The sequence below is a fragment of the Oncorhynchus keta genome, chromosome 25, assembly GCF_023373465.1.
Source record: "Oncorhynchus keta strain PuntledgeMale-10-30-2019 chromosome 25, Oket_V2, whole genome shotgun sequence".
NCBI lineage: Eukaryota > Metazoa > Chordata > Actinopteri > Salmoniformes > Salmonidae > Oncorhynchus > Oncorhynchus keta.
The window spans coordinates 9662734-9677771 of NC_068445.1; the positions used below are offsets into that span (position 1 = coordinate 9662734).

General features: G+C 44.3%; 1 protein-coding gene across 5 annotated transcripts in view; it reads left to right on the top strand.

The window, feature by feature from the left end:
- LOC118358114 (transient receptor potential cation channel subfamily M member 3) overlaps nucleotides 1-15038 on the top strand; it is a 231884-nt gene that overhangs the window by 128966 nt on the left and 87880 nt on the right. For 4 of the 5 annotated variants that reach the window (XM_052478593.1, XM_035735591.2, XM_052478594.1 and 1 more), the window contains exons 7-8: nucleotides 13293-13467; nucleotides 13951-14074. In XM_052478593.1, the coding sequence (XP_052334553.1) occupies nucleotides 13293-13467; nucleotides 13951-14074 (299 nt within the window). Of the gene's footprint in view, nucleotides 1-11449; nucleotides 11481-13234; nucleotides 13468-13950; nucleotides 14075-15038 lie in introns of all 5 variants that reach the window. The other variant, XM_052478596.1, reaches the window with a different exon arrangement.

A 15038-nucleotide genomic window follows, 5' to 3' on the forward strand; every position in this document is an offset into this window, starting at 1 on the left:
GTTTTACTGCTCATTGACAGTACCAGGCTCCTATTATTAGGGCACAATTAACGAAACATAATGAGTGTTTCTTATTGGACAAGCTCCCATAGTACCTCCCCATTTCAGATTGTTGGCTTTCATTTTGTGCTTAATGAATACCACCCAAGGCTTTGGACGGCGCACCATTCCTTTATTTGATTACCTGTCCACAGTCAAGAAACAAACGCATACATTTCTCTCTCAGCAGGGTCCCCTGGGATATGTCACACCACAAGGTTTCTCAGACAAAAGAGGATACTGAATTAAGAGTAAAACATCATTTTAGTTTGAATAGCCACATATCGGAATGAAAGGAACACAGAGATAGATTTCAATGATCTACCCCCGAGCTCTCCCCCTCCATCAATGGCAAATCTGAACATAATGACATCCTCCTGATTCCTGCTTACAAGCGAAAATTAAAGCAGGATGTACCAGTGACCAGCGAAAATACGAAAGTGGTTAGATGACACGGATGCTACGCTACAGGACTGTTTTGCTAGCACAGACGGGGAATATGTTCCGGGATTCATCCAATGGAATGGAGGATTATACCACCTCAGCCATCGGCTTCATCAATAATTGCATAGACGACGTCGTCCCCACAGTGACCGCAGTGACGTGTTGAGCGTGAAAAACCCAGCAGGGTTTCAGTTCTTGACACAAACCGATGCGCCTGGCACCTACTACCATACCCTGTTCAAAGGCACTTCAATCTTTTGTCTGGCACATTCACCACTCTGAATAGCGCATACACACAATCCATGTCTCAATTGACACAAGGCAGGCTTAAAAGGCTTAAAAACCTGTTTCCTCCTCTTGATCTACACTGTTTGAAGTGGATTTAACAAGTGACATCAATAAGGGATCATAGCTTTAAACCTGGATGCACCTGGTCAGTCTATGTCATGGAAAGACCAGGTGTCCTTAATGTTTTGTATACTCAGTGTATATGCGTCAGCCTACTAATTATACAATTGTAAAATGGGCTCTATTATATGTCAAAATTCTAATCTGATTCTCTAGCCTATAATTGTAACTTTGTAGGCTACATGTCCTGCACCAGCATTGCATTCTCTCACAGCTTCATGGTTTGAACGAGATTTGTAATTCTAGTCCATATGACACAGTATAATACAGTACAGAACAGTAATACAGTCCACACTCAAAAATATGATTTCATCTTCATTGCTCTCATTCTCAAACTGAACAGGACATCAGTAGGCTTAGTTCCACACGCACAGATATGACTTTATATATATTTATTTATTTTACAAATTGACTCGCCTTCTGAAGTGCCACTGTACACGGCACAGTCATTCATTAGGCAGCACAAAAGGTTTTACATCAGCAAGAGCAGGGAAGGTCGTGTCCATTGCAGTGTGTAATGCAGTGTAGCTTAGTTTTTTTTTATACATACACCATCCCAGTAGCACAAAGACTATTGGAAATATAACTTTCCCTGTTTTTCTCTGAGCATACTCTTCGAATAGGCTGGGCCTACGACCTAAAGTATAGGCTATGGATCGTTTTATTGAGACCACACAAGGCGCACTTGATATTGCGTTACCAGCAGAGACTCAGGGAGGAGGGACATCATCGGGAACACATGAGATACCATAATAAACAACTAATTCTCAAGCCCTGAGCCATATGAGATTTAATTGATAACAAATTGCATGACCATCCCCTGGACAAAGAAAACAAATACTAAACGCTTCCCCTGACTGAAATGTAAAAAGCATGACCCTCCACAATTTTCCTCTGGGTAACTATTCTGTAAATTTCGATCTCTCCCTTACTAATCTCAATGGCAGTGTGTTACACAATACCTGTCATAATTTTGCTAGTGACAACGTAAGAGTCTAAGATTTCTTGTACCAAACTGTAGTAAACTTGGTGAAGGAACGTTGTTTTAGATGAGTTATATCGATTAACATTGTCATGGATATTAGTCATTCTTTACATTGTGTTTCACTTGCGCGCAGACCCAAGCATCCCACCGCAATGCCAACACGTTTGGAACAACTAACCTCTTTTAAGCGTTGTGTGTTTGAGATACAGACTGTTTGATTCTTGGATTGGATTTATACATTTCTTCTGCGACCATTAGTCTGAGCTACAGCGGTGTTTGTGAGACCAGGGAGGATCCCAAAAACAGTTATTCTCACAACAACAACAAAAAAAGTCTGGAAAGTCAGAACGGTTTTGAGCTACAACCTATTATTATGAACCATCTATGAAAAGCTGAGACTCTCACGGACACGTACATTCAATGGAGGCTCACAAGCCACACAATAGTTATTAGAAAGTAAGAGATTATTCCACATAGAAGATCATAGGAAATCCCAGGACGTGTTTATAATATTGTAATAAGCTCACATAGTTGCTGTCACGAACTCAACACACCACACATTTGTCACTGACGAGTTGGATGTTCATTTTCACACCAAGCAAACAATTTCTCTACTCTTGTGTAAGCATACTTATTCATACATGATTTATTTATCAACATTTGTCGATTGAACTCATGAATGCAACTGTTCATGTCAAAATATTTCTACTAGTAGCCCTGGTTGTCCTGAAAATAAAAATGGTAAAACACTTCAATGTGAGGCTAAATATAGTATGAGGGCAGAGCATGCAGATTAATGAAAGTGGGGAATTTCAGGTTTTTCACTGTGGGAGGCCTGGGACCAATGGAGATAAGTCAAGGAAGAAATTGGCTCCTAGTAGATCTAATGACTAAAACATTCTTCTCACGTCTCTCCTGTAGCTTAAACTAAAACAGTGCTTATTTTTCAGTGAATACTCCCTCCCACTGCATATTACATGAGGCTGTTGCCTCGTGTGCTATTGTGAATGAATATCAAAGGGACAGCTCAGCTCAAGCTGAGGGTAAACAGAATAAATGGTTAGAGACAGGGCTTTGGGTGAAGTGCTGTTTTTAGTGGCTGTGGCCAGTACATTCACATTCCAGATTAGATACGGTACATGCTTCTCTCCTCTTGACACTGTCTGGCAGCAGCAAGAGATGCAAATATCCCTGACCAGCTTCCTCTAAAAACAACTGCTCCGGGTCAACATGTATCCTCTCATCTCCTTAGCTGTTGTCCTTCTTCCCTTCTTCCTGTTGTCTTCTTACAGTATGTGCTTCTTGGTCTTTTTTACTGATAAAGTATGGATTACAAAACATACTAGGTAAGAGAGATCCCTCAGCCTTCAACACCATAGTGCTCATCACTCGAGGCCCTGGGTCTGAACCCCGCACTGTGCAACTGGGTCCTGGACTTCCCGACGGGCCGACCCCAGGTGGTGAGGGTAGGAAACAACACCTCCGCCACACTGATCCTCAACACGGGGACCCCACAAGGGTGCGTTCTCAGCCCCCTCCCTGTTCACACATGACTGCGTGGCCACTCACGTCTCCAACTCAATCATCAAGTTTGCTGATGACATAACAGTTGTAGGCCTAATTACCAACAACGACGAGACAACATATAGGGAGTTCCTTGTTGTGCACATCATTGACAACCAGAAACGGTCCATTCACACAGACATTGTGGTGAAGAAGGCTGAAGAAATTAGGCTTGTCCCATAAGACCCTTCTATAGATGCACCATTGAGAGCATCCTGCCGGACTGTATCACCGCCTGGTCTGGAAATTGCACCGTCCACAACGGTAGGGCTCTCCAGAGGGTGATGCGATCAGCCCAACGCATCACCGGTGGCACACTGCCTGCCCTCCAGGACATCTACACCACCCAGTGTCACAGGAAGGCCAACAATATCATCAAGGACCAGCTTCTATCTCCACAACATCAGATTAAACACTCACCACTAGCCAGCCTCCGCCCAGTACCCTGCCCTGAACCTTAGTCACTGTTACTAGCCAGCTACCACCCGGTACTCTGTCACTTAATAATGTTTACATACTGTTTTGTCCATTTCGTATGTATATACTGTATTCTAGTCAAGGCTCATATAACTATATATATACCATTTCTATTCATATGCAGTCCCAACTGTCTATACATACAATTATATACATTTTGGGGATTTGTGTGTATTGTTTTGTATTGTTAGGTTTTGTATTGTATGTGGATCTAGAAATATAAGCATTTCGCTGCTGTGTTAACATCAGCAACATATTTGTACGCAACCAATACAAATGTATTTGATTTGATTCGTATGACCATAGGAATAGCCGCTAGATCATCTAGCCATTGTCATCCATCCCCCTGTCCTCTAGTCCACTCATCATCTCTTATTTATGCGCTTGTCATCTCCCATTGTCCCCCTTTAAACAACTCATCCTCACATAGCCTTGTTCCTATTTGTCCAAGGCCAGGCGACTACAGGAAGCCTTGAAGAACAGTGCTGTCTCTGTTCACACCAGACTCCCGCCTGACTCCCGTCTCTCCACATAACCAGCCAGATAATAGAGTGAGACTGCAGATGGAAGCACAACTCTCCAGTCTCTGGTGATGGTCACAGTTCTCTGTTGTTTGCAATCATGTATAATCTCAGAGAGAGAAAGGGAATGAAAGAGGAAGTGGAAAGCGAGGGGAGGTGATTCCTTTGAGAGTACTCTTCTGAATAGGAGGATGAGAATATACAAGAGGATGGAGAGAGGAGAGACATTTGTCATGCTGTGTGAATGTTCTCTTCATGTATCCTTCACTTACTCCCGCATCTGTTCCTCAAAGTCACACCGTTTTTATTTACAGTAATATGTAAAGGATGAGAAATGGCCCCTACTGAAATTGGATTCTAATCAGATGCTATGAAGCCCTAACCTCACCTGGGATCCACAGTACAGATAATGACCTTTTAGAAGAGAGTGGCCGTAGATGAAGAGATGATTGGAGTGGTTAGGACAGTGGACTCAAACTCAATTCCTGGAGGGCCTGGATATGCAGGTATGCTCTAACCCAGCACTAACACAACCAATTCAACTAATCAACCAATCATGATCTTCAATAGACACCTTCCTTGATTAGTTGAATGTGGTATGCTAATGCTGGGCTGGAGTAAAAACATACACACTGGCCAGGTAGATAATTGTATTTGAGACCACGGGGTTATGAAGAGGTGAGTGAAATACCCATCACCTTTCATCTGTCATGGTGGAAGTGCAGTGCCTGTTGAAGCGGCGACTGAGGTGTGGCTATAAGCAGATGGCTAACGGTGTGAAGAGAGAGAGAGAGCTGGCTCACTGTCAGTATTGTCATCTCTGAGACTGCCAGGGAAATCAGCAGGGAAGCCAGGGAAAGGGAATCATACCAGGGACAGGTGATCCACGGAATCAGGAGTGTCTGGCACCATGTGCACTGACCAAAACCAGGGGTTTTACAGGTGTCATTTCCCAGTAGAACAGACATAGTAAACAGACGGGACTCTGTCAGGATCCGGACCCAGAACAGGTTCAATACAGACCGTGGGTCCTGACTTTTAAAAATATAAATGAAAATAAAGTTCTTGTTTTTTTGTATAGAGGTTTTCAATTTATTGAGAGTTGTATAACAATAGAATACACAAGGTGCAATTTCGAAATTCTGTAGTGCATGTGCAGTTTTCCTCTTTTTACGTCATTCACTGACAGACCTTAGAGAGCTATTTATATCCTGAAATGTCCAGTTGATCAACTACTAGTCCATGTTAGCTAGATAGGTAAGTTAGGCTAACCAGCTATCTAAATCTTGTAGTTATCATACCAGAATATGGACCCAGGGGCCTCGACCCCAGGGGGCCCCCATTTATTTTGTTGAGTCATTCTGGTTCCATATGAACACACATAAGACATGGCAAAATGTGTTTTGCAGGAAAAAAATGGCAACATCTTCTCTCTGCCAACAAGAGGGGTGTGAACAGGTTGAATAGTTTGGGGTCGCATGGGTTGTTAGGTAGGGTTTTAGGCTGGATATCTGTATAGCACTTTGTGACAACTGGTGTTGTAAAATGGCCATATACATTCGTGGCCAAAAGTTTTGAGAATGACACAAATACTAATTTTCAAGTCTGCTGCCTCAGTGTCTTTAGATATTTTTGGCAGATGTCACTGTGGAATACTGATGTACAATTACAAGCATTTCATAAATGACAAAGGCTTATATTGACAATTACATGAAGTTGATGTAAAGAGTCAATATTTGCAGTGTTGAACCTTCTTTTTCAAGACCTCTGCAATCCGCCCTGGCACGCTGTCAATTAACTTCTGGGCCACATCCTGACTGATGGCAGCCCATTCTTGCATAATCAATGCTTGGAGTTTGTCAGAATTTGTGGGGTTTTGTTTGTCCACCCACCTCTTGAGGATTGAGCACAAGTTCTCAATGGGATTAAGGTCTGGGGAGTTTCCTGGCCATGGACCCAAAATATCTATGTTTTGTTCCCAAAGCCACTTAGTTATCACTTTGCCTTATGGCAAGGTGCTCCATTTTTTTATTTTTTTTATTTCACCTTTATTTAACCAGGTAGGCAAGTTGAGAACAAGTTCTCATTTACAATTGCGACCTGGCCAAGATAAAGCAAAGCAGTTCGACAGATACAACGACACAGAGTTACACATGCAGTAAAACAAACATACAGTCAATAATACAGTATAAACAAGTCTATATACAATGTGAGCAAATTAGGTGAGAAGGGAGGTAAAGGCAAAAAAGGCCATGGTGGCAAAGTAAATACAATATAGCAAGTAAAACACTGGAATGGTAGTTTTGCAATGGAAGAATGTGCAAAGTAGAAATAAAAATAATGGGGTGCAAAGGAGCAAAATAAATAAATAAATTAAATACAGTTGGGAAAGAGGTAGTTGTTTGGGCTAAATTATAGGTGGGCTATGTACAGGTGCAGTAATCTGTAAGATGCTCTGACAGTTGGTGCTTAAAGCTAGTGAGGGAGATAAGTGTTTCCAGTTTCAGAGATTTTTGTAGTTCGTTCCAGTCATTGGCAGCAGAGAACTGGAAGGAGAGGCGGCCAAAGAAAGAATTGGTTTTGGGGGTGACTAGAGAGATATACCTGCTGGAGTGTGTGCTACAGGTGGGAGATGCTATGGTGACCAGCGAGCTGAGATAAGGGGGGACTTTACCTAGCAGGGTCTTGTAGATGACATGGAGCCAGTGGGTTTGGCGACTAGTATGAAGCGAGGGCCAGCCAACGAGAGCGTACAGGTCGCAATGGTGGGTAGTATATGGGGCTTTGGTGACAAAACGGATTGCACTGTGATAGACTGCATCCAATTTGTTGAGTAGGTTATTGGAGGCTATTTTGTAAATGACATTGCCAAAGTCGAGGATTGGTAGGATGGTCAGTTTTACAAGGGTATGTTTGGCAGCATGAGTGAAGGATGCTTTGTTGCGAAATAGGTAGCCAATTCTAGATTTAACTTTGGATTGGAGATGTTTGATATGGGTCTGGAAGGAGAGTTTACAGTCTAACCAGACACCTAAGTATTTGTAGTTGTCCACGTATTCTAAGTCAGAGCCGTCCAGAGTAGTGATGTTGGACAGGCGGGTAGGTGCAGGTAGCGATCGGTTGAAGAGCATGCATTTAGTTTTACTTGTATTTAAGTGCAATTGAAGGCCACGGAAGGAGAGTTGTATGGCATTGAAGCTTGCCTGGAGGGTTGTTAACACAGTGTCCAAAGAAGGGCCGGAAGTATACAGAATGGTGTCATCTGCGTAGAGGTGGATCAGGGACTCACCAGCAGCAAGAGCGACCTCATTGATGTATACAGAGAAGAGAGTCGGTCCAAGAATTGAACCCTGTGGCACCCCCATAGAGACTGCCAGAGGTCCGGACAGCAGACCCTCCGATTTGACACACTGAACTCTATCAGAGAAGTAGTTGGTGAACCAGGCGAGGCAATCATTTGAGAAACCAAGGCTGTCGAGTCTGCCGATGAGGATGTGGTGGTTGACAGAGTCGAAATCCTTGGCCAGATCAATGAATACGGCTGCACAGTAATGTTTCTTATCGATGGCGGTTAAGATATCGTTTAGGACCTTGAGCATGGCTGAGGTGCACCCATGACCAGCTCTGAAACCAGATTGCATAGCAGAGAAGGTATGGTGAGATTCGAAATGGTCGGTAATCTGTTTGTTGACTTGGCTTTCGAAGACCTTAGAAAGGCATGGTAGGATAGATATAGGTCTGTAGCAGTTTGGGTCAAGAATGTCCCCCCCTTTGAAGAGGGGGATGACCGCAGCTGCTTTCCAATCTTTGGGAATCTCAGACGACACGAAAGAGAGGTTGAACATGCTAGTAATAGGGGTGGCAACAATTTCGGCAGATCATTTTAGAAAGAAAGGGTCCAGATTGTCTAGCCCGGCTGATTTGTAGGGGTCCAGATTTTTCAGCTCTTTCAGAACATCAGCTGAATGGATTTGGGAGAAGGAGAAATGGGGAAGGCTTGGGCGAGTTGCTGTTGGGGGTGCAGTGCTGTTGACCGGTGTAGGAGTAGCCAGGTGGAAAGCATGGCCAGCCGTAGAAAAATGCTTATTGAAATTCTCAATTATGGTGGATTTATCAGTGGTGACAGTGTTTCCTATCTTCAGTGCAGTGGGCAGCTGGGAGGAGGTGTTCTTATTCTCCATGGACTTTACAGTGTCCCAGAACTTTTTGAGTTAGTGTTGCAGGAAGCAAATTTCTGCTTGAAAAAGCTAGCCTTGGCTTTTCTAACTGCCTGTGTATAACGGTTTCTAGCTTCCCTGAACAGCTGCATATCATGGGGCTGTTCGATGCTAATGCAGAACGCCATAGCATGTTTTTGTGTTGGTTGAGGGCAGTCAGGTCTGGGGAGAACCAATCTGTTCCTGGTTCTAAATTTCTTGAATGGGGCATGTTTATTTAAGATGGTTAGGAAGGCATTTAAAAAAAATATCCAGGCATCCTCTGCTGACGGGATGAGATCAATATCCTTCCAGGATACCCCGGCCAGGTCGATTAGAAAGGCCTGCTCGCTGAAGTGTTTCAGTGAGCGTTTTACAGTGATGAGTGGAGGTCGTTTGACCGCTGACCCATTACGGATGCAGGCAATGAGGCAGTGATCGCTGAGATCTTGGTTGAAGACAGCAGAGGTGTATTTTGAGGGGAAGTTGGTTAGGATGATATCTATGAGGGTGCCCGTGTTTAAGGCTTTGTGGGGGTACCTGGTAGGTTCATTGATAATTTGAGTGAGATTGAGGGCATCAAGTTTAGATTGTAGGATGGCTGGGGTGTTAAGCATGTTCCAATTTAGGTCGCCTAGCAGCACCATGATGCTCCATCATGCTGTTAAAATCATTGTTCATTGATGCTTTACTGTTGGCATGGCACAGGACTGATGGTAGCACTCACCTTGTCTACTCCGGACAAGCTTTTTTCCGGATGCCCCAAATAATCTGAGAAAATGACTTTACCCCAGTCCTCAGCAGTCCAATCCCTGTACCTTTTGAAGAATATCAGTCTGTCCCTGATGTTTTTCCTGGAGAGAAGTGGCTTCTTTGCTGCCCTTCTTGACACCAGGCCATCCTCCAAAAGTATTCACCTCACTGTGCGTGCAGATGCACTCACACCTGCCTGTTGCCATTCCTGAGCAAGCTCTGTATTGGTGGGGCCCCGATCCCGCAGTTGAATCAACTTTAGGAGACGGTCCTGGCGCTTGCTGGACTTTCTTGGGTGCCCTGAAGCCTTCTTCACAACATTCGAACTGCTCTCCTTGAAGTTCTTGATGATCTGATAAATGGTTGATTTAAATGCAATCTTACTGGCAGTAATATCCTTGCCTGTGAAGCCCTTTTTGTGCAAAGCAATGATGACGGCACGTGTTTCCACGTGTTTCAAGGTAACCATGGTTGACAGATGAAGAACAATGATTCCAAGCACCACCCTCCTTTTGAAGTTTCCAGTCTGTTATTCAAACTCAATCAGCATGACAGAGTGATCTCCAGCCTTGTCCTCGTCAACACTCACACCTGTGTTAACGAGAGAATCACTGACATGTCAGCTGGTCCTTTTGTGGCAGAGCTGAAATGCAGTGGAAATGTTTTTTGGGGGATTCAGTTCATTTGCATGGCAAAGAGGGACTTTGCAATTCATTGCAATTCATCTGATCACTCTTCATAACATTCTGGAGTGTATGCAAATTGCCATCATACAAACTGAGGCAGCAGACTTTGTGAAAATGTATATTTGTGTCATTCTCAAAACTTTTGGCTATTACTGTACAGTAAAATACATTTGATTCAATTTGGTGGTTTGACAAAATCCAACCTTTCCCACCTAGGACATTTGTATGACCAGACCTACTCAAATAGTGGTTGAGTAGGCCTACCCCTGCAGTAAACAATATCCCACAATCCGGTGGTCTAGCGGTTAGTGCCACCACTTCCAGCACACAGTCATACCTGTGCTGGCATGGGTTCAAATCTCTTCCATTTCACACTTGCACCTTTCTTTCCATGCTATCCCTCTGAAAAGGTAAATTCCCACAATCTAACTTAATTCTCTTGGTCTTAGTGAGCATGACTCGTTTTGGATCACAAATCCTTCCACGACACAGCACAGCTGAAATAGAATTGGATGGATTCTATCCAGAAGAGAACAGAAGAACAGACCAGTCAAAGTGCAACGGAGACATAAGTAACGGAAATGGAGCAGCAGCTCTGTAGAACCCGGACCCTTATGTCCATCTCTAACCTTCTCTTCTCTACATTTCACATCTTAATACATTCATGGCTCCAATTTGCCAGTCCTCTCTGAAGAAATAGGTGCTAGCAAATGCAGTCGGGATGATGAGGGTAGGCCGAGACGTGTGAAAACGACCCACATAGAGAAATCTCCTCCAGCCATGCTAATGTTTCTCTGGGTGAGTCAATGGAACCATAATGAGGTCCTTTTAAGCGTGTCACATGTGTTCCCCTCACAACTCCTCCCTCCCGGGCTAAAGATAGATGTTGGAGGATGGTGAGGCTCGCTCTAACGGCCCCCTCTCTCTTTCTTTCTCTTCATATTTTTGAGCAGGGGCCGTGGACGTCAAAGAAGGAGAGGTAGAGAGAAAGAGAGAAAAAAAAGTGGGGGGGGGGGGCGGGGGAGAAAGTAGATACAGAGGGGTGGTTGGGTGTGTGGAGCTGCCAGCGGAGACAGAAAGAGAGATGGAGCGAGAGCATTCAAAGAGAGAAAGGGATGGATCTGCTCCAGTTACGAGCTCCTAGCCTCCACTAATCTAACACAGAAAACTCCAAATTGATGTCTCTTATATAAATGGGATGGTAGTGAACATGTTAGCGATGGGGTAATGGTATCTGTTAAAGAATCTGTTTGATATTGGGTTTGTAAATGCCCTGATTTCATGTCAGAAACATGACTGTTAGCTGTTGTGGAAACGTTATCAGAGGAGGTACTGACACAGTGTGTGCTGACAAAACAAATGACTTGTCTCGCAAAGCCTAACGTTCTACTCCATAGACTCCAGAGTAATCTCCTCCCCACACAACTATGAGAGATTAGTTATCTTTTTGAGACATTTTTCAATATTTTCCATTTTGGAGAGCTCTTTTCACAGCTCTTCTATCCTACCCAAACAAAGAGCACAAAGATAACTGTCCATCTGTTTCTAAATGGCTCTGTGATGTAAGTTAAGAAGGAATACTGATGTCCCTACTCTACCTGAGAGACCATTCATATAATAACAATATAGCATGGTCATTTATTAGACCGCTTTTATTCAAAGCCATTTGCAGAACTGCTAGCATTGACACTTAAACAAATATTCTGTAGATGTGGCCCAAGTGGGAATGGAAACCCACCACCCAGCACCTTGTTGCGAACACCTTGCTCTAACCCTCAGACATATCAACTAGCTTTAGTAGGAGACATACTGTAAGACAGTGCAGTCTGTACCTGCTCTTTCATCCTGAGTTTGAGTGGTGTGGTGTGTTGTGGTGTATGCAGGCACTGCTCTCTCGCTCTCTCTCTCTAGCCAATTAGCAACGACCCAGCTGTGCTCTCCCTTCCTCATCTGGTGTCTTGTCAATTGGTGTCTTGTCACCCTTCAGGTGCGAGTGGTGCAAGTGGTGTCCCTCAAACCGCAGTAGCCATCATCGCTTGCTCATGACACATGAAGAGGTAAAGAGTAAGAGAAGAAGTCAATTAAAACCATTATGAATAGACAAGCCTACTTGTTCTCCTGCGCCTGATGTACAGTGTGGTGATGTTCTTACCTTCAAAGTATGCTAGGCCCTAAAATAGCTCCCTCTTTATGTAACTTTGCCTGTAGCGAGCAAGACACAATGATGGCACATGTGTGAGCGGGCCCTGAGTCAGTGGCCCACCTATCCACAGTGAAATTATGCAGGCAAGGTTGGGAGGGAGGATCCAGCAGGGACATGGCTTTTGAATTTGAGTGAAAAAAACTGACTGGCGGCAGCTAAATGAGAGACAGAGAGTGTGACAGAAAGAGAGAGAGAGAGAGCGAGAGAGCGAGAAGCTCAGAGAGAACTGGGCGTCCTTGTGGGGGTTTGGTACTGTAGGGCTTATGTGCATCCTTTCTCTTTCCAAGCTTGTTCTCCCAGCCTGTGTAAGCTCCAGAACCCACCTGTTAATTACTTCTAATGAGTCTTAAAGGGATAGTTCATGATTTTGGCATTGAAACCCTTTATCTACTTCCCCGGAGTCAGATGAACTTCCGGATACTATTTTCTATGTCTCTGCGTCCAGAATGAAGGAAGGTAGAGGTAGTTTCTCGGGCCAAAGCTAACTAGCTTAGCTCAGGAGACTGTCTTTGCGCTAACACTAGTTAGGACTTCATTGCCAAAATCCCGAAATATCCCTTTAATAGCTTCTGATTAGCCAGTTTGAGGCCGTCCCTCTGCAGCAGGAGGGTACTTGCTCCAGGGCATCGATGCGGCTCAAGCGCGGCTCCGTGCTTCCGCTAGATGCTCAGAAATATCCGTAGAAATAGGAAACTCTCTCTGAATGCTGCTGCCAGACCTGTGGCACAAATTCATCTTTAAGCAGCATTTATATTTTAGTTGAGAGATGAGATGTCGGGGCACTCGTTGAATCGTGGCACGCAACACGGCCCCCATTTAAATTTTGTCAGTCCCACCTCCCTCATGGCTGTCTGTCAGGTTACTCCTGTGGGATTTAATGAGTGCTTTTCGTTTGCACCTTTTTTTCTCTCTGTTTTCTGATTTCTTTCCTGTCTGGTTTTCCTTCCTTCTTCCACCACTATCTCTCTCTCTTTCTCTTTTGCTCCCTCCCCCCTTCCTCCCTTTCTCTCTCTGTAGGTATTGGTCAGGGAGTGCCAGTGGTGGCTCTGATAGTGGAGGGGGGTCCTAATGTGATCTCCATCGTGTTAGAGTACCTAAGGGACACCCCACCTGTGCCCGTGGTGGTGTGTGATGGGAGCGGGCGTGCTTCGGACATCCTGGCATTTGGACACAAGTACTCTGAGGAGGGAGGGTACGTGTCACATATCACATACACAGATTTGCTACAGTATTGCGGGTGCATTAAGGTGCCTTAGTAGTGTGTCCCAAATACAGTCCTAATACTTAGGATAAATGTTAAATGGATAATTAAGGCAATGAGGCCCTTTATGAACTTGTGGATACCAATTTTATTTTCTGTGTCCAGTATGAAGGAAGTTAGAGGTAGTGTTGCGAGCCAATGGCTGTAGTTAGCGCAACTACCTATAACGTCCTTCATACTGGACATAGAAACATAAAAATGGTATCCCCGAGTTCATCTGACTCTGGGTAAGTAGATAAAGGGCATCATTGCCAAAATCCTGAGGTGTGCCTTTAATACTTCAACTTAAATGTAAGTTTCTCGTCTAGGTCTCTTTTACCCTTATCGGCCACAATTCATCATCTCTCCTTTCTCCCTTCTGCTCTTCCCCCCTCTTTCCCTCTCCTCTTTCTCCTTTTCGCTCATTTTTACCAGGATCATAAATGAGTCTCTGAGGGACCAGTTGCTGGTGACCATCCAGAAGACCTTCACGTACAGCCGGACCCAGGCCCAGCACCTCTTCATCATCCTCATGGAATGCATGAAGAAGAAGGAGCTGGTGAGTGTTCAGGCTCGCTCACTCGTCACCTTGGAAACATCCCCTACCCCAACTCCCCATGCCTCTACTGCAGGGCTTTTACAACCCTGTTTCCCGGAGAGCTACCCACCTGTAGGTTTTCTCTCCAACCCCAGTTGTAACTAACCTGACTCAGCTTATCAACCAGCTAATTAATAGAATCAGGTGTGCTAGATTAGAGTAGGAGTGAAAACCTACAGGACGGTAGCTCTCCAGGAACAGGGTTGGAGAGCCCTGATCAACTGTACAAAGTCTCAAGCACCAGTGTGATGGGGATTAGGGAGAAAAACATAGATGTCAATGTAAAGATAAAAAAAGAGAAGATTTGGGAATAATGAGACTGTGGCCCTGTCCAGAAACAACCCCTTTAGCCCTTACCCCCTAGACACTAGTGGAGATCTGAGAGGATGTGATAGGTTTAAGCGATATTATAGCAGCTCCACCTCCACGTCTAATAGGCTAGTGGAATTTCTGCCATATTGCTTACATCTGCATCTAGGGGATTGGGGCTGTGACAGGGCTGTGTATTTAAAGGCCCTCTGATGTCATCCAGGACCTACTTTAGGCTGCTTTCTCTCCTGTCCATCTGTCATATCCATTTGAAACATACCCCACAAGCTGTGTTTAGTGAACTGTCACTCACATAATTAACCTTCCCTAATTAACCTTCCCTAGCTCAGGCGGTGACAAGGTCTCTTCAGATCAGTGTTTCTTGCAGAGAGAAGCTGCATGCTTATTATAGTGATCATCCTCAATGTGTAGTACACTGTCCCACTACAAACACAATGATACATATTATCACTGCACTATGCCTGGCACAAAGTCACATTTCACAGGGCAAGAAACAAGCACTATGGTAAGTGGATAATGAAGGTAATCACATGGTAATCAGTGAGTTTTGAGTTCCAGACCGACGGTATTAGTCACACACACACACACACACACA